General features: G+C 35.7%; 1 protein-coding gene across 4 annotated transcripts in view; it reads left to right on the top strand.

Annotated features, from left to right (window-relative positions):
* chb (CLIP-associating protein) overlaps positions 1-19,901 on the top strand; it is a 224,423-nt gene that overhangs the window by 19,344 nt on the left and 185,178 nt on the right. For all 4 annotated transcript variants that reach the window (XM_089089866.1, XM_089089869.1, XM_089089867.1 and 1 more), the window contains exons 3-4: positions 7,009-7,114; positions 13,940-14,108. In XM_089089866.1, the coding sequence (XP_088945992.1) occupies positions 7,009-7,114; positions 13,940-14,108 (275 nt within the window). The remainder of the gene's footprint in view (positions 1-7,008; positions 7,115-13,939; positions 14,109-19,901) is intronic.

Below are 19,901 nucleotides of genomic sequence, written 5' to 3'. Positions count from 1 at the left end.
TACCACAAATCAGCATGGATAAATAAATGAAACCCAAAACGAACAGAGATTACAATAATTAACCGAGTCAAACTCAAAACGAATTGAAATTAACATGAGTAGGGCTGAAAACCCCTATGCCTTCCCAAGGCCAGAACATAATTTGCACTTTACTGAAAAAATATAAATGTTTTTACCTTTATAACTAATAAATGAAATAATATTAACATTTTGATTACTAAATATCAGTATGATAGTAATAATTTATTTTTCACCCACTAACATTATAAAAAAGTGGAGTAACAAAAGAAAATAAAAGGTAAAGACATACAAAACAAAACACATGCAAAACAATATCAATATAAAGAACTACAAATGCAAATCAGAACAATCGCACAAGAGGATGGAAAGGACCCAACCGCTTGCAGGCCTCGTCTTTTAACTTAGAGTCCAACGTATTATATGACGTCAATATATCAGTTGCATTAAACTTTCGAATAATCTTACGGTTTCTATACCAACGAGGCAAATACAAAAGATATTTGCAATAACGGAAATACAAAACTCCAATATCCTGCATATCACTAGTATTAAAAAATGGGCGCAAACCTGATAGAAAAAGAATGGACTGGTCGCAATACGTTGATCACGACTACATACATAAATCACGACTACAAATAATATGAATTAAATGTAAACACCACTCGTCGTGACAATCATTAAGTCCAAATAACGAATGTATCATTTTAAGTTCAGCATAGCGCAACCCGTGTCAATAGTGGCCTAAATTAAAACCTGATTAATTGATTAGCCAATGCCTTACGAGAATGTCTGCCACGATTTGGGACAATTTTAGCATAACCTGCTTTAAGCTTATTCTGAATATCTGCATGTGCACTAGCACGGATAGCTGAAATAGAAGAGCAGATATTAATCCCGAGCCAACGCAACGCAGGAGCCAGCTTAACTGAAAAAGAACTACAACTCAAATCACTACTTGGGTTTCTAGCATTAAAAACTAAATACTCACATTTTTCAGCATTAAGCACGTGGCCAATTTTTTCAAAAAGCTTAGAAACAAACTGGATAGACTTTGCTAGAGTGAATTTTGAACAGCTAATAAGTAATAAATCATCTGCATAAGCAATATAAGATAAATTAGTTAGACCCGTAAAACACGACGGAAAAATACGAGAAAGCACAGGGTATAAACAAGCATTAAAAATGTAAGGTGACGGAACCCCTCCCTGCCTAAGTACACACCTAATAGGAATATTACCAAAAAATACTTCTCCTGATTGAAGTTGAACATATGAATTTGCATACCAAAAACGCAGGGCGCACATAACAGATGTATTCACTCAAAGCTGGGTAAGAGAATACTATAGTTGGCTGTGACAAACCAAGTCAAAGGCGTTTGAAATATTTAACGATCATAAATGAACTTCCGATCCATCTTTTTGTGCTTGAATTAAAAAAGAAGTAAGAATTCGATGCGCATGTTGGCATACTGTATTTGGTTTAAACCCAAATTGATTGAACACATCAACTTTTGGAAGAATTTCAGGAAGCAGGACATATTCAAAAACTTTGCTCAGCGAATAGGCTACCGTAATAGGTCTATATGCTGCGCAAGTAGTCGGATCTTTCCCACGTTTAAGAATATTAAACTGACAATGCACATTCATTTGTATTTTTTTCAGTAAAGTGCAAATTATGTTCTGGCCATGGGATGGCATAGGGGTTTTGAGCCTGACTCATGTTAATTTCTACTCGTGCTGAGTTTGATTTGGTTATTTATTGTAATTTATGTTCTTTTTGGGTTTCATTTATTTATCGATGCTGATTTGTGGTAGTTTCACGGTTGGTAGATTATTTTATTTTTGCTCATTTTGGGTTTAATGGGGTTCTTTACTTTTCTTTGAAAACTTATTTTGTGGAAAAAGTTTTTTTAAAATTAATTTCTGTTCGTTTTATATTGACATAGTCTTTTCAGGGAAAAAGAAAATAATTCTTTAAATCTTTTTTTTTAAGACTTTATAGTTTGGCCTGCTATTTGTATCCTGGAGTTAATTTTTCAGCAATTTTTAACAACATACACCCTTTTAAAAATTTGGACAGACATAGTAGTGTTTAATTTAGTTTCATACCTCCTCCACTTGACCTGAAATAGGAAACTTGATGCCATTTGCAAAAAAATTCTGTTTACTTTCTTTGATAGCTTGGATACACTTAGGCTATTTTGATTTGGTTAAATTTTAAGAGCAGAAGTAGCCCCGAAAGTTTGAACTTAGCCTTAGTCTTTCTTTGGATACTGCTGAGATGCCTTATTGGGAATTAGCATTAACACAGTGCATTTTGATTTAATCTTAAGGCAACATTTTGTTTTTAAACATAACTGGCAAATGGAATGGTGGGTGTAGGAGGGGGACTAGTTGCCCTCCAATCACTTTGGACTGTTAGCCTTTTCTTTTTTCAATCAAATGGGCCCTTTTCGAAGTTCCTAAGACAACTCCTTCGATACGAAGTGCCCTGTTCTAAACAAAAAAAGAAAACAATAATAATACATTGTACCCACATCGATATTAACTATAAAAATGTCAAGCCTAAACATTCGACTATTAAAAAAAGCACTAGGCCTTTCAATTTCCAATCGAATGAGCTCTTTTTCAGTTTGTACAACAACCCTTTCTATAAACACCTTATATGCCCCAAGGGCATAAATTACAACCCTTGCCCTGACGACTTTGAGAGGGTTGTCGCCTTCAAACCCTTAATTTCGAGAACTACCAACAACGCTGAACAAATTTGCTATCTCAAAATTTTGATTGCATGTGTTTGGGGAAATGGTGGGTGTGAGAGGAGGGTTAGTTGCCCTCCAATCACTTCCGACTATTAAAAATGGCACTAGCTATTTCAATTTACAATCAAATGAACTCTTTTTGAAGTTTTTATGACAACGCTTTCTATAAAAAGCTTATATGCCCCAGGGCATAACTTAAAACCCTTGACCTGAGAGCTGTGAGGGGGTTGTCATCCTCAAAGACATAATTTATGGACCTTTCAACTACGTTGAAAAAATGGCTATCTCAAAAGTTTGATTGATGTGTCTGGGGAAATGGTTGGCGTGATAGGGGGGGGGGGGGGGTTTAAATGCCATCCAATCACTTTTGACTGTTAAAAAGGGTACTAGCTGTTCCAATTTCCAATCGAACGATCCCTTTTTGAAGTTTCTACGACAACGCTTTCTATAATAAAAAAACCTTATATGGCCGAAGGGCAGAAATTACAACCTTTGCCCTTGAGGACTGTGGGGGGGGATGTCATCCTCAAAGACATAATTTCCGAACTACGTTGAACAAAATTGCTATCTAAAATTTTTGGTTATATGTGAATGGGGAAATGGTGGGTGTGAGAGGGGTTTAGTTATCCTCCAATCACTTTTAAATATTAAAAAGGGCACAAGCCCTTCTAATTTCCAATCGAATGAGCCCTTTTTGAAGTTCCTACAACATCACCGTCTATAAAAACCTTATATGCCCCCAGGGCATAACTTACAACCCTTGCCCCGAGGGCTCTGAGGGGGTTATCATCCTCAAAGACCTAATTTCTAAAACTGTTAACTACGTTGAACAAAATGGCTATCTAACAATTTTGATTGGATGTGTTTGGGGAAAAAATGGTCGTGAGAGGGGGGTTAGTTGCCCTTAAATCACTTTCGACTATTAAAAAGGGCACTAGTCGAATGAGCCCTTTTTCAAGTTTCTTTGACAAAGCTTTCAATAAAAACCTTATATGCCCCCAGGGCATAACTTACAACCCTTACCCGAGGGCTGTGGGGAAGGGGGGAGTGTCATCCTCAAAGGTGTAATTTCCGAACCTTTTAACCGATTTGCACAAAATCGCTATCTCAAAATTTTGATTTGATATCTTCGGATAGATGTTGGGCGTGGAGGGGTTGTTAGTTGCCTTCTAGACACTTTCGACCCATAAAAAGGATACTAACCATATCAAATATCAGTCAAAGGAGTACTTTTTGAATTTTCAACGACAGCTCTTTCTATAAAAAACATTGTTTGCCCCCAGGGCATAACTTACAACCCTTGCCCTGAGGGCTGTGGGTGGGGTTCATCCTCAAAGACCTAATTTCCCGAACTTTCAACTAAGTTGAACAAAATGGATATCTCAAAATTTAGATTGGATGTGTTTAGGGAAAAGGTGGGCATGAGAGGGGGGTTAGTTGCCCTCCAATCACTTTCGACTTAAAAAGGGCACTAGCCCTTTGAATTTCCAATCGAACGAGTCTTTTTGAAGTTTCTACGACAACGCTTTCTATAAAAATCTTATATGCCCCCAGGGCGTAACTTACAACCCTTTCCCCGAGGGTCCTGGGTGAGTGTCCTCCTCAAAAACATAATTTCTATCTGGAAATCAACTACGCTGAATAAAATGGCTGTATCAAAATTTTGATTGGATGTGTTTGGGGAAATGGTGGGTGTGGAAGGGGTGTTAGTTGCCTTCCAATCACTTTCGACTATTAAAAAGGGCACAAGCCACTCCAACTTCAAATCGAATGAGCCCTTTTAGAAGTTTCTACGACAACTCCTTCGATACGAAGTGCCCTGGTCTAAGACCAAGAACCAAAAATAAATAATACATTTTGTGCCAACATCGTTCTTTACTTAGGCAGCGCAATAGCGCTGCCTATGATGTATTTGCAAACATTATATGCATATTTTTCCATAATGGTACAAATAATTGTTTCTGTAGTACTACTGTTGTGCTATGGTGCAAAAAATAGAACTATTCACTATAACTAGCCTACAGTATTAATTTTGTTTATTATTACCACTTTTTAGTTGTATTTAAGAGTATTTGGCCTGACTGCAGCCTTTTTGTGTTTCCATAACTACAACTCCAAATGGTCTTACAGTATTTCTGTTACTCTGACTCCATTCAGCTAAAATTTACTAATACTCCATCCTTTCTATAAAATCTTGTATGCCCCCAGGGCATACATTGCAACCTTTTCCCTGAGGGCTGTGTGTGTTTGTCGGGGGGGGGGGGGGTTACATCCTCAAAGATATAATTTCTGGACCTTTCAATTATGCTGAAAAAAAGGCTATCTCAAAATTTTGATTGGGTGTTTTAGGGGAAATGGGTGGCGGGGGGGGGGCTGGTTGCCCTCCAATCACTTTCGACTATTAATAAGGGTACTAAAACTTGCACTTTCCAATCGAAAGAGCCCCTTTTGAAGTTTCTACAACTCCTTATATACAAAGTGCCCTGATCTAGAAAAATAAAATAAATAACACATTGTGCCCAGATTGCTTTTTACTTAGGCAGCGCTATTGTGCTACCTATGAAATTACCCAGGTAAATGTAGCTGCCTAGGTGGTCGATCTTCCTGTTACCTGACATCACCTTTCACCTTTATTTATTCCTAGTCTAACAGACTTGGTCTTCTTAATATCAATTTTCAAAAATATTCTTGCATTCTATACTCTCAAGACCTCCAAAAAATAATTTTTTTGCTAACATTTTCATCTAGGACACCCAAATCATCAGTATAATCTGAGCCTAGGAGAGTTTTACCTTTCCGTCTGATTTTCATTTGATTTCCAAGGGCATATCCAGGAAATCGGTTCTGGGGGGGGGAGGTGGTTACAATAGAAATTTAAAAAAGAACGCTTGAAAAATTTGTTCACATGTATTATTGTTACGTTTTTACGAGTTGGACAAATATTTCCCGGGGGGGGGGGGTTAAAACCCAGTAACCCCTTCCCTACCCTGGATACAACCTTGCCCATAACTTTTGCGGTGTTCCTTAGTACAAAGTCCATCAAAATAATCCATATAAATCAGATACAACACAACCGTACTTAAATCCTGATTCAATGTGAAACCAGCTACTAACCCCATTTCCTACATTATCTGCAGCGATTATGTTCTTTGACGTACCCCTAATCACTTTAATGTATGTGCCTGGTTTACCATACAAGGATAGGACCTTCAATAAATTTAATACTTTAATACATGTTATTTCAATAATCCATCTTCTACGATAATAAATGTAGCAAAACTTTAAGAAACAGCGGAGTGTTTTACAGTGTGTTAATATATGATAGGCTACTTTATTATTAGTGTTAAATTGCTAAATTATTCGAATAAATAAACAGGTCATTCACTAAAGATTATTTTCTAGTTTCACTTATTTATATCTGCTTGTATTTTAGGTATCTTTGAATGACCAGTGTTCTGCTAGCTTCGCGGAAGAAAAAAAAAACACGGAAAAGAGTTAATGCGAATGTGAAATATCGTGGTTTCAGCCACTTTTCTTGTCCTTCAAGCCTATAGCGTTTCCTCGTTATATGCCATGGGACGGTAAAATTCCTGTTTAGTGGTTTCGGACAAGGCGTTTCTAATAGTGTACTTCTTATTTTGATCTGACTCTATTTTTAGGAGTTATGGGGGATTGCAGTTTTTATTGTGGGACGGGATCGTCTCTTACTAGGCTGCTAGCTACCCCTGCAACCCCGATTTTACTTAAATGTCATGCAAAAGGTGGTTTTTTGTAAAAATTTGAGTCTATTTTAAAAATTTTAATTAATAAATTACAAAAGGTTTTCAAATACATCAAGCTACTTTAAAAATGAGCCATTAAACAGCTGGCTCTAATGTTCCAGTGCTCCGCTAGCTGTGGAGAAAAACAAGATACCGTTGATGCCGAATATCGTGGTTGGCGCCACTTTCATGTTTTTCAGGCCAATAGATTTTAGTTGTTATTCAAGCCAAGGGACGGTAAGTCTCTCATAAAAGGATTTCGGACAAGGCGGTTCTAATAGTTTACTTCTTATTTTGATCTTAAACTTTTTTTTAAGGAGTTATGGGGTATTGTAGTTTTTACTATGGGGCGTGATCGTCTCTTACCAGGTTGCTAGCTACCGCTGCAACCCGGATATATTTAGCCATCTGATCTACTAGAGATGATTTTCTAGTTTCACTTATTTATATCTGCTTGAATTTTAGGTATCTTTAAATGGGCTTGAAATCCTTGGACTTTTAGTTGATAGAATGAAAGATGACTTTCGACCATTTTTGCAGGGTGCCATAACACCATGTGTTGACAGACTAGGTAAGCTTCTTTTTTGCTTTTTTTAGTTCTTTTTTCATATTTCTTTTGTTTTCTTTCTTTGTTTTGATTAAATTTTTTATTTTTAATCTTCCTTTTTTTTAAGCATAAACAATTTGTTGTATGTGATTTTGCCTTTAGTCCATGGGCTGGACTTCTTTTTGGGACAAGACACTTAAAGCAGAAGTATCCTACAAATGAAATTTCTAGTGACAAAAAAGAATCTAAAAATTTAAGAAATTAAAAAAAAGGATACTTTTTTGTACATACTTATACTTTTTTTTTGCGATTTAAGACTGTTATTTTAGATAACGGCCCGTATAGAAAATGAGGAAAACCATTATAATCTCTTTAATTTATACATCCAAGCAACTTGTCTTTCCCAAAAATAGTTTCCAGCAACCTTTTCTTCCTTTGCTAATTTTTCTTAAATTTGTATATTATTCACATTATTATTAGATTACCCGTCTCGCGTTGCTATGATCTTAAAAAAAAAGAAAATTCAAAATCGACTTCCCTATGGAAAACTTCCCTTGTGAAAAAAAAAAAATTAATGTAGGAGGGGATTTTGGCACCTAACACCCCCCCCCCCCTTATAAAAATTATAGGTCATTCCGATCTCAACAAGCTGATATGTGTCCACTTTTCAACTAAAATATATGTATTTATACGTGATCTTCATGTAAGAAATGAGTACCAAAAATTGTATTAAAGAAAATAAGTGTTTAGAGAGAGGCCAGTTGCAAGTCTATCTATATCTTGTTACAAAAAAAAATTATTTTGGAAATTCTAATTATGTGTTAAAAAATTGTTAAACACATCAATATTATCAATTGCAATATTTGGTGGCTTTTAAAATATATTCGTATTACTATCCCCCCCCCCCCCCCCCCCCCCCAAAAAAAAAAAAACGAAAAGGTTCCACATCGAAAATTGTGTTTAAGCTGGTCTTAGGTATAGAAAGGTTCAAGTTTGGATCACATTGCACAGGTCCCGTGGAAATATTGTTTGAAAATTATATCTTAATGCCTGAGTCTCTGTACCTAAGGTTAGCAAAACTACCAACACAATTGCAAAACCATTTTTATCATTTTGAAAAATCAAGCTGAAAAACTCACAGCTACTATACCAACCTGCGTATTGGACTTATGTACAAGATCCAAATGAACCTTGCGAAGGATTAAACACACCAGGGGATTGAAAACATTCGACACGTTAAAAATACCAGACAAAACTCATGTCGTTGAATTTAAATTCAGCTACATGAAACGTAGAAAAGAAGAAAATATCGGCCCTCCCCCAAATAACAAGAAACTCATGCCCAAAAATTTTACGAGAAGTAAGTTACTAGCATTTCGCAGAGTTACTGTATTGTCGTTAGTGTTGGGCGATAATTTGATTCAGCGATATATCGATATTTTTACTTTCGATATATCGATTTTGATATTCGATATATCGATTTCTATATTTCTGATCAGTTTTTTGCTCAGATTAACTTTAGATTTTGGCAAAAATCAATGACAAAATTGTAATTAAAGGGTACTTTGCCCAATTTTTTTCCAAATTTTGAATTAAGTACAAAAAACTTCTATTACATGAACGAATATTACAAAAGCCATGATTTGGAATTACTCGGGCTCAGGGTAACGAAAAATAAGCTACTGGCTACTTTTGGCTATTCAAATCAGCAACATGTCAATATTGTTCCCAAGAATTGGTTCAGCCTTTCAGTGATTAAATTAAAAATCTTTTTTTTTTTTTTACTGAAAGTAAGGATCAGCTCAAATATTTAAAAGAACACAGATTTTTCCGTATATTAGGGGGATAACCCCTCCTCAATACCTTGCTCTTCACGCCAAAGTTTCTTTTTGTATTATAACAATGTCCTTACTCTAATTAGACAGCTCTTGTGTTTCAGGAGTTGTTATTAAATAGTTGGGACAAAAAGTTAAAATTAGCGTAAAGAGCGAGGTATTGAGGAGGGGTATTTTCCCTCATATACCGGAGAATTTCGGTTCGTTTTTTCTCCTTACTTTTACTTGAAAAAAATAGTATTTTTTGTATTTAATCTCTGATTGTTTTTAAAATATTGCCAAAAAATCCGCCTTTTCGCTCCTTGGAAATCCCCTCCCCCCCCCCCAGAAAAATTCCTCCTTGGAAAGTTCCTTCGACGTAAGATCTCCCATATCCAGACAATCCCATCCCTGCTGAAAATTCCTCCAAAAAATTTCTTGCGGACAATTCCGCCTGGAAAATTATTTTTAAGCCTACTTATGTTTGAAAAAAAGTCTTTGTTCTCTTTTAATTTTTAATCGTTTTTCAAATCATGCCGGAAATCCTCCCTCCATTGAAATTTTTCTGGAAATTCTCTCCTCCCAATGTCTCCATGGAAAGTTTCGCCCACGTGAAATTCCCCCATGGAGAACCTCTCCAGTAGAAAAGTCCCCCCCCCCACTAAAAAATCCCCCAGACAATCTCAACTCCTTTGAAAATTTTCCCTGGGCAATTTTTCCGGAATATCTCCACGTGTAAAATTGAATTGGCAAAGAGAAAGCAAATCAGATAAAAAGAATTTTGTATAAGAATTCTGGTAAATTCCCCCGTCCCCGTGTTTAGTCTCCCTTTGAAAGTTCTTCCCCAGAAACTTCCCTCACCACGAAAAATTCTTCCCTTGGAAAATCGCCCCCGCGCAAAAAATTCACTCTCCCCCAAATATGTCTGTTTACTTCCGAATAACAAATACTATATGTAAACACTAGACAAACTTAATAGCTGACAACCCTTTTCTCAAGGGACTTTCATGGTTGTATCATCCCCAGAGGCATGATACTAGACTTTTCGACTATGCTGATCAAAATGGCTATCTCAAAATTTTGATTGGATGACTTTGGGGGGAAAGGAGCATGGGAGGGAGAGGGGGAATCTAGTTGCCTCCAGTCGTTTTGGTCACGAAATTGGGAACTAGAACTGTAATTTCCGTTCAAACGAGCACTCTCCACATCTTATATAACCATTGGTTCGATACGATCACCCTGACAAAGAAAAAACGCACAAACACAGACACAAAAAAAGAAACAAAACAAATAAACACACATCCGTGATCTTTCTTCTGGTAAAAATTACAAAATTTCATATTTTTGCAGATGGAGGTTAGGAACCTTTGCGGTATGGTTATCTGATGTGTCGAATCTGGCGGTGTGATTTTTTATAAGATGCATTGACTTTATAGGGGCGCTGCCGCCCTTTCTAAAAAATCATAAAAGTGTTCCCAGACAAGTTGCTTTAGATGTACACGTGAGACATGGTAGATCTAATTGATCTTCGGTTAACATAAAAGCAAACTTATTTCATTCTTTTTTTGTTATAAAAATTCTGTTTTTAAAGTCTCCATTGCTATTTGGCTCAGTTGCTCCTTACTTACAGTTTGTTACCAAAAATTATTTGAATCATTAACTAATCAGGTTTGGAATCCACTCTGAGAAAGGATATCGGTGGCAGGCATGGATATTAATTTTATGACAACTTCGCATAGGTATTTCTTAGACCCATGTTACAAGAATTCCATGACTTGAGTGGATCAGTTTTTCTTGGAACTAAAGACTCCCTACTGAAAATCTAGAGAGCCGTGACAGATACAGCTGCTGACGAAGCTTGCCTGGCATTGACTACTGAAACTTCGTCTTGTGATCCCCACAAAAGGGTTTGATTCTGTAGTGGGTGAATCACAGGGACTGTGACGGCACTTGTATCTACTGATACAGATTTCAGAAGGGCCGAATCCATGTCTCTTTCTATTTTATTCTCAACTTGGAGAAATTCGCCAGGGGTAATATACGATTTCTAGAAATACGAAATGAGTTGTATGGCAATATTGAAGAATGTGATCTGAGTAAGGCCCACAAACATGGGAGGTACTTTATCTAGCCAAGGCCTTTGGAGGTTCTCACCCACATTTGACAGCCCACCCTAACTAAACGTAGTTTCAAAACGGGCTATGCATTCTTGTGGACACAGCTATGCATGCTGTGTATCTTCATATCATGAGTCAGTATATTGAATAGGTTATTCTTCTTCTTTGGCATTTGCGAAACAATTTTCTATGTTGGATCTTTTCTGCTGGATCTTCACCGGTAGATACCAGAAAAGACCGAAATAATATCGATATTTATTTTTCGATATCGATATTTGGTGCGGTATATCGGTATCGATATGCATTATCGCCCAACACTAATTGTGATACCTGCAAAGAGGACTCCTTCTATAAGATATATATATGAAACCCCATGAAGGAATGAACAAGATATTTTTAAAAATGTACGCTTTGGAGATTTCAGACACTATAACGACTCGAAAATGTACTCTTATGTAATTCCCCCTAAAAATTTTTGCCACTTGTTTGCCATTTTATTTATGAAGGTATGTGATAAAATTAATGTTTTTAATGTTAATATTTATGTTTCTTCTCTATAACTTTTTGGCAGTTAACATAATGCTGAAATTAGTTATTATTGAATGTATTAAAAATTATTTAAATCCTGTATTAAATTGTATTATATTTTTCAAATATTATTATTATTAATATATTCATTAAGTATTATATTAGTTATTTATATATATGAATAATATATTAACCAAAATATTAATTTATAAAATTAACAATAGAAATTAAAAAAACGTAGGTGTACTAGTTACAAACATATATAGGTCAATCAGTTTAAAATCAGTGTTTCATTTCGCTAGTAATGAAGAGTAACTCCAGAAATCTCTTATTAATTGACACATTTAGGTCAGCAAAAATGCGGGTAATGTCGTTGCTCTTAATTTATCATTAAACTAAAAGGAAAATAGTCTCCTATTATTGAACCCGCAGGTGTGAAGCTCCATAAATTATGCTTTTCAGTTAAATATGTAATTTTCTCCTCTAGTTCGTATAGCTAATAGAATGGTTCTAAGGGCTCTTCCCCCTCTGTTAAAGGGTGTGTTTTTCTTGTCAATTTCATTTTTCGCCTGTTTATCTTTTCTAGAGGCTGCTTAGCCAGAGTTGCCACTTAAATCAAACTCATTACTATAAGAAAGAAGAACTACCCAATATTAAAAAGGACTATCTTTGAAAGAATTTTGCGAATTGTCAAACGGTGCTGAAGTATATGCGAGTTCGGAGCATTTCATACATGTTTCTAATCCATAGCTGAAAGGCTGTTCATTCTATGAGCCCATAGGCTGCACATTATCAATGGAAGAGTGGCTTTCTGTGAAACTGGAATTGTGACAATGGGCTTTAAACACTCACTAAGGACACTTTTGGCGAGCCTTTCAGGGGGCCTTTAACAACAAAAACTTGGGCTTAGATAATTCTGTAGTATATGCTGGGAAACCTGTACTGCTTCGCTTGATACAGTGGAGCCATTATCTATGGAATAGTGGCTTTCAGTGAATTTTCAATTACGGCAATGGTCTTTAAACACTCCTAAAGGCGTTTTTGGCAAACCTTTAATAACAAAAAGTTGGACTTACATCATTACATAGTATATGCTGGAAAACCCGTAATGCTTCGTATGATGCAGTGGAGCCGACTGCTTCACATAAAACTGCTTCACAGCAGTAATGTGAAGTAATGTGAATTTTGACTTTACTGCTTCACATAAAAAAAATATCAGGAATAGTATCCACTTTTCTTATAATATTGAATGTCTTGCTGTTCTTGGAGAAGCTTTTATCGAAACCTTCTTAGAAAGGGAGCCACTGTAGTTTTGCTGAATCATGTATTCTGGAGTTACATATACAGTTTACTGCTCTATGGGTGGCTGTCAATTTGCTGTCATGACTGCTTGACAGATGCCTCCTCCTCTTCTTTTCTCTTTACCATCAGAAGTCAATAAAAAGATCCGAATTTCTTTTAAAGTTTCTTAAGAGGTGACAGTAACAGGGACTTGCATAAAATTTCTTTAAAAAAAGCTCTTCTGTATCTGAATGCATCAAAAACTATAAAAACGTTTCTGTTAATCAGAATTTTTATTTTTAGGCCTAAAAATAAAAGCATGGGCAGTTACGACGTAGAAAGTCTTCCTTTAACAGTTTCGAAATTGCTGTTGTAGATAATACGCTGTCGCTGTCCATCCGGCTGTCACTAAATATGCGATTTTCCTCTTCATTTCTCAGGATCATTAGAAGCCAATAAAATGACAGAAAGTTTTTTGAAAGTTGTTTAGGAGGTGACAAAATCAGAGACTTGAGTAATAAAGAAAAAAAAATGGACTGAATATAATTTTGAATAGGATATAGTTTTTACACATAATGGTATTATATACTGAATAGTAATATTATATCTAAATGTACTAAAAAGTAAAAAAAGCTCTGCTATTCATAATTGTTTTTTTTTTGCGTGGCTGAAGATGAAAGCATGGGTTGTCGCGATGTTGAAAGACTTCCTTTAATAGTTACTCTTTACTAGGTTATAGCTGCTGCTGTAACCATGATGAAATATGACATAATGGCCCCATGCATTTAAAACTTTAGACTATTTTATTTTCGTAGGTAGCAGAAACAAATTATTTTTTACTTTTTGTTGCATTTGTAGATAAAAATTTCTTTTAGAAGTTAAAAAAACTGCATAGCTTATTTTTAAAAATTAAGCCTGCAAAATTTCATTCTCGGACTACACCTACCTCTCGTTCAAAGAATCAGTAGAAATAGTTACTTTTATGTGATGATTTTTGGAGCAATTTTTGTTTTTTTGGAGGCGCGTAGGAGCCTTAATTGTGTTAATATTTCAGTTTTTATTTACGTAATTTAGCTAGCAATGCATACTATCTATAATTATTTTCTTAGGTGATACCAAAGACTCAGTTAGAGAAAAGGCAAATGCGCTTATTTTAAAGTGCATGGACAAGTGTGCTCCACCACAGCAGATATTTGAACGACTTCTTCCTGGGTTCGGACACAAAAGTGCTAAAGTCCGAGAAGAAGTTCTTTTATTATTACAAACCACCCTAAATACGTAAGTCCTTTTTTTCTTTTAACTGCAATTTTTCACCTTTTTTTTCTTCTTTTCTTCTTTCTTCTTTCTTCTTCTTCTTCTTCTTCTTCTTCTTCTTCTTTTCCACTTCTTTCTTTCATTTCAATGGACTTTCCTGGGATTGGTAAGGCATTGCAATAAAATATCAAAATCTATGTTTCCAATTAAAATTCCAATCATTTTTACTTTCTATTTTCATTTCTAGAGTTGGTAAATTTGGAAGAAGTGATGGACCAAGCTCTTAAAAACGCTTAACTAATAGACGGTTGACTCTGCTATTGCATCTATTATAATCAAAACTTCGGTTTCTACTGACTAGGGTTGCACTTCACTTACAGTTTTATTATTGTTACAGTTTTGTTAAGAACTGTTGTCAAAATTTTGAGATAGCCATTTTGTTCAGCATAGTTCATAGGTCTGATAACTATGTCTTTGGGGATAATATGACCCTCCACAGTCCCTTGGGAACTGTTTTTAAGTTATGAATTCCTCTCCTAGTGGAAAGGATCAAACAGTGTTTAACGGTCGTTTATAATTTTTCTATCTTTGTAATGAGGACGGCTGAGCGGAGGTCTCGATCGAAATATTTGCATTGCATTTTTGCTTTTTTACTGGCTGGAAATATTCTCGTTTTTTTCGTCTTTTTTGTCTCGGTCGAAATATTTGCATTGCATTTTGCTTTTTTGCTGGCTGGAAATATCCTCGTTTTTTCGTCGTTGTCTCGGTCGAAATATTTGCATTGCATTTTCACTTTTTTACTGGCTGGAAATATCCTTTGTTTTTTCGTCTTCTTGAGTTTTTTCTCGTCTTGTCAAAATGTAGGATACGACGTTTAGGCTTGATTCGGATATTTCATATTTTTAGCCTTACAAAACCTTAAAAATAAATGATTTGTTGTCAGGAACTCCTAAACAAGTATTGCCATGTTTTTCATGATATACTTGTGGTTCCTGTAGTTGCATCGTATGTTAATTGTAGCCCATACACCTGTATGGGGAATTGGTAAGGGAGGAAAATTTTGCGCTTTAAAATGGGTATACAGGGCTGCCACAAAGTCCCTTAAGTCCCTAAAAGTCCCTAAAATCGAGTAAAGGTCCCCTGAATTGATAAAGGTCCCTAAAGTCCATAGTCTTGCTTTGGTTTAAAGCTTTGTATTCTGAATGCTACCAATACCAGTAAGTATACGGTTATCAGTATTTTTGTTTGGATTGAGATTCTTGGAACCTCTTTTTGCTTGTCTAAGAAAGACAAGACTTGTTGTTACATAGGCTACAGCGTTGCTGTGTGGACAGAGCGGACAGACTAGTAACGAAAAAGAGTGACGCCCTTTGTCTCTTGAGTCAATAGGCAAGGAGGGGCAAGGTTTGGTTGACTTTGTTAATTACGTTGAAAATTCATTTCTGGGTGTCACTTTGTTGCACACAGAGGGGGAAAAAATAAGAGAATGGCTCGAAATGCAAAATACGAAGGAGGCGTTAAAACCAGGTTTCTTGCGCGATTTTGAGCTCACATACATTTCTCGCACTATTAGACTATTACCTAGCGCCCTTTTTTATTTGAGTACATTTCTGGTAATAGCCTATATATTTTCTACTAACTTATTTTCTTTTTTAAAGTTTAGGGTTTGAAGTTTCATTTTGAATTAAAATGGGGAAGTGCAAATTCTGGGAGACTTGGTTGGAAGTGAAAGATGCGACGGGACGCTAAATGCAGAGCCGTTCCGGGAGATCTGTTTTCTTTCTACTGTTCTATCTGCAATACATCGCTTGTCTGCCATAAGGGCTCCTACGTTTTACTGCAGAACGCCAGAACTGCTGAACATAAGAAGAATTTTACCATAAAGGAATCAGCTTCATCTCTCAGGAGCATCTTCCATGGAGAGCAACGAACCGGCAAAACTGCCCATGCACCTAGGTACTTACGTAGTGCGGGATGAAACAACAGTTGCAGAAATTACATAGGTTCTGAAGGTGATTGAGTCTGACTATTCTTGGAAATGCGTGGACCGAATAGCAGATGTACATGGAAAAATGTTTCGAGATACTATGGTTAGAAACGTTTTCTTCGGGTGAACTAAGTTCGCTTATTTTTAACCGAAGCTCTTGGACCCTATTTCCGGAAGATGATCCTTGATGAAGTTGACAGAAAGCAGTTGTTCAAAGCGTTTACTTTTCTGCATCCCGATGAAGTTCCAATGCCAGTTTCTGCTCATAGTTTATTTTACGTTGCCAGGAAGTTACCCATCGTGACGCAAAAAGACATTCTAGTTGACGAGTTTAAGCTGGTTCAGTTATCCGGACTTCCATCGGAGCCAGGAAGGATCGACGACATGTAGAACAACGTGATCCAGGTAGGGAAATATCCAAACTTGTCTGAAGTCGTAAAAAAAAATGCTTTGACCATTTCTCACGGGTCTGCTAGGACTGAGTGGGGTTTATCCCATTCTAAGCGAGTTCTCAGTGAAGAAAACTTCGATAAATGAATGAACTCTGAACGCAAAACTGTTTGTGATACGTGTTGTAGATTTGGAAGACGTATGCAAAATGTTGCTGTCTCTGAAGATTTGATAAAATGTGCCAAATCCGCTAGAAAGAGCCATGATTTTTATCTACAGCAGGAAAAAGTCTTGAAAGAAAAAAAAACTGAGAAAGTACGGCAGGGTTTTGAGGCAAGAGAGCGGCTGAGAGAGCAGCAGTTCGGTAAATCTCTTTGAAAAGACAGACATTAGAGACTCTAAAAAATTTCTTAAAGAAAAAAAAAGAAGCGTTTGGTACCAGGAACAGGTCGCAGACTAGTTACTGAAGGAAGCTCATAACCGGCTAGAAAAAGGCATTGAAAAGAAGGACATGGTCGAGATAAAGTTAGTGCAGGCTATGATAGATGGGAATCAAAGAACCAGCAGCAGTTAGAATCGCAGTTAGAGAGCAGCAGTTAGTGTGTTCTAGTTACTTATCTCTTTCATCATATTTTGTCCCTTATCTTTATTAAGTGTGTTATCTTTATTAAGTGTGTCCCTTATCTCTTTCATCATATTTTTGCATCTGATTTTTTGCATTCGAAAGTAAAGCATTCAGAAAAAAGAAGGAAAAAGCTCCTCCCATGACATGATGATTCTCAGGGGGTCTCTTTCTTAATTATCATTTGGCCTCTGGCCATGGAGAGATGTCTGTAAATGATCATAACATTTTTTTCTTAGTCAAGTATCATTTGCTGTTGTTTCAGTGCTTTTTCCCTCAAAGCTTTCTAAAAACTGAGTTTTGGGGTTCATTTTGCGTCCAGAACGGTCCCTAGAGAGGTCCCTTTTTCGACTAGAGGAGGTCCCTAATTCCCTATTTTCACCACTTGAACCTGTGACAGCCCTGGGTATAGTACAGAATTAAACGAAAAATTGCTTAATAACAGAATAAGCTTAATTCCAACTCATTAAAATTTTATTCCAGTTAAAGGTCTAATTGTATCCGACCGGAAATTGTTTAAAATAGACAATTTTTTTTTGTCTTTAAACTATTGATAACTGTGTTTATGGGGTTAGAGCTAGGCTACTACGCTGAAAATTGGCTAAAAAAAAGTAAAAAAGAACATGAACACAATTTATGCAGACATACATGTTGTGTGCTTCTGGCAATCGTGGTCCTTATTATCTTCTTTCCAATTTAAAGCAAAAGGAAGGACACATGAAATAAATACAACTAGTAATTTTGCATTTTCAAATTTTCGTGATTGCTTTACTGGGTAAAGCTAGGTGGCTCTGGTAGTTTCTTTTTTATTATTAAAGCAGAGCTCGAGTTTTCTCTCTTATTAGTATCTAACACTATTTTTCTCACTGTTTCTGGCGATGTCCTCTGCAAAGGTCTTTTGAGAAATACTAAGCTTCCTACAAGATTTTTTTTTTATTTTTAATTTTGAAAATTGGCTTAAAAAAACGCTGAAAATTGGCTAAAAAAAAGTAAAAAAGAACATGAACACAATTTATGCAGACATACATGTTGTGTGCTTCTGGCTATCGTGGTCCTTATTATCTTCTTTCCAATTTAAAGCAAAAGGAAGGGCACATGAAATAAATACAACTAGTAATTTTGCATTTTCAAATTTTCGTGATTGCTTTACTGGGTAAAGCTAGGTGGCTCTGGTAGTTTCTTTTTTATTATTAAAGCAGAGCTCGAGTTTTCTCTCTTATTAGTATCTAACACTATTTGTCTCACTGTTTCTGGCGATGTCCTCTGCAAAGGTCTTTTGAGAAATACTAAGCTTCCTACAAGATTTTTTTTTCTTTTTAATTTTGATCTTCAAATAAACTATTCATCAAAACGCTTTATCAATGCTTTCCATTTTGTTTAGACAGAGTAAAATTGTCTGGGTTTCCAGTAGATTTTGAAAAAACAGGGTAAACACTTTTTTGTGTGGCGTCAGGGAATTTCAAGGACCAATCATGCTTCTAATTTTTAATTTTATAATACTCTAATTAATTCTTATAAAGTATTAATTGTAATTTCTAATTTTATAAAAAGAAAATTTATTTGCCAATAAAATTTTCATTGCGCATGTTTGAGTACAGCCAGGGGAACAGGTGGAGGCACTTGTGGAGGCACAGGGGAACAGGTGTAACGCAAAACAAGAAGATAGGACTAACTTATCAAAAGCATGAGGAGGTCTTTACAATTAGGTATAGAGATGATTTGTGACTCCTCTATAGCAGTTTCATTCCTATATCATTAGGTGTTTCACTCCCTTTTCAGTAAGACTAGTTTTATTAAAATCTTGCTGACTCCCTATCTAATCAGAATTATTTGTATATGCATAATATTTAAAATTTAGCCAAATTAGTTTTATGTTTGTGTTCTCCTTTATCCTTTTTTATCCTCCTATCTCAACTTCTTATATTTTCTGCTTTTTTTTAATTTTCTATTTTATGTTTTGCCTTAGTGATCTTGAAGTGTATGCCAGTCCCCTCCCCATCCCCGGATATCCATTATTTTAAGGCTCTTGAAAATTAGATTTTACATAAACAATACACAATTAACAATACATTCATCTCTGTACGAGTTTTTGATTTTTCTTACTCCTTTTTCATTTTCTACACACGGCCGATTAAATCCAAAATTGATTTAAGATTCAATAAATTAATAAAACTTGTACTAATTCGGCCAAATTTTAATGGACTATTTAATAAATAAAGTTTAATAAATAAGGTGCTAAGCTATTTAATAAAGACTATTTAATAAACGGAAATTGATATACATAAGTAAAAAAAAAATGTTATTTGTATTTTATTACATTTATTACATCTCGAATTTAAGTAAGGAAACCAAACCTATGAGTGCAATAATTTCGTCGACAATTCTCTTTTGCTTTTCTTCATAGTCTTTCTTCTTTTCTTTAAACTGAGAATTCAGATCTGTTAAATTGGCATCTTGAAATTGAACTCCACCCTTAGTAACATCCAAAGTTGTGTAATTAGGATTGTTGCGAAGTCCTTTCTCCTTCTTCATAGTCACGCGGTAGCAATAGCCTATAAGAAAAAAATGTGCTAAATTTTCGAATTCTTTAATTACCATACGCGGAAACCGAGTTCGGGGGAGGGATATCATGTCCTCACTCCACACGAAATCGATATTTATGAATTGTTGACAGACATGAGATATTACTTTCCAGCAGACATTATAGCGTTTTGTCTTTCAACCTGAAAGCATTGTACCTGGAAGCAATGCTATCCAAAGTTAGAGTTTGTCTTGGGTTGCAGCGAATCGACAGGTCCATGCCTAAAGGTCCCTACTG

Source organism: Artemia sp. Qi Xiang Cuo, chromosome 5 (assembly GCF_049724085.1).
Source record: "Artemia sp. Qi Xiang Cuo chromosome 5, ASM4972408v1, whole genome shotgun sequence".
Taxonomy (NCBI): domain Eukaryota; kingdom Metazoa; phylum Arthropoda; class Branchiopoda; order Anostraca; family Artemiidae; genus Artemia; species Artemia sp. Qi Xiang Cuo.
Note: the sequence above shows the minus strand (reverse complement) of the source record. Positions and strands in the feature narration are given on the sequence as shown.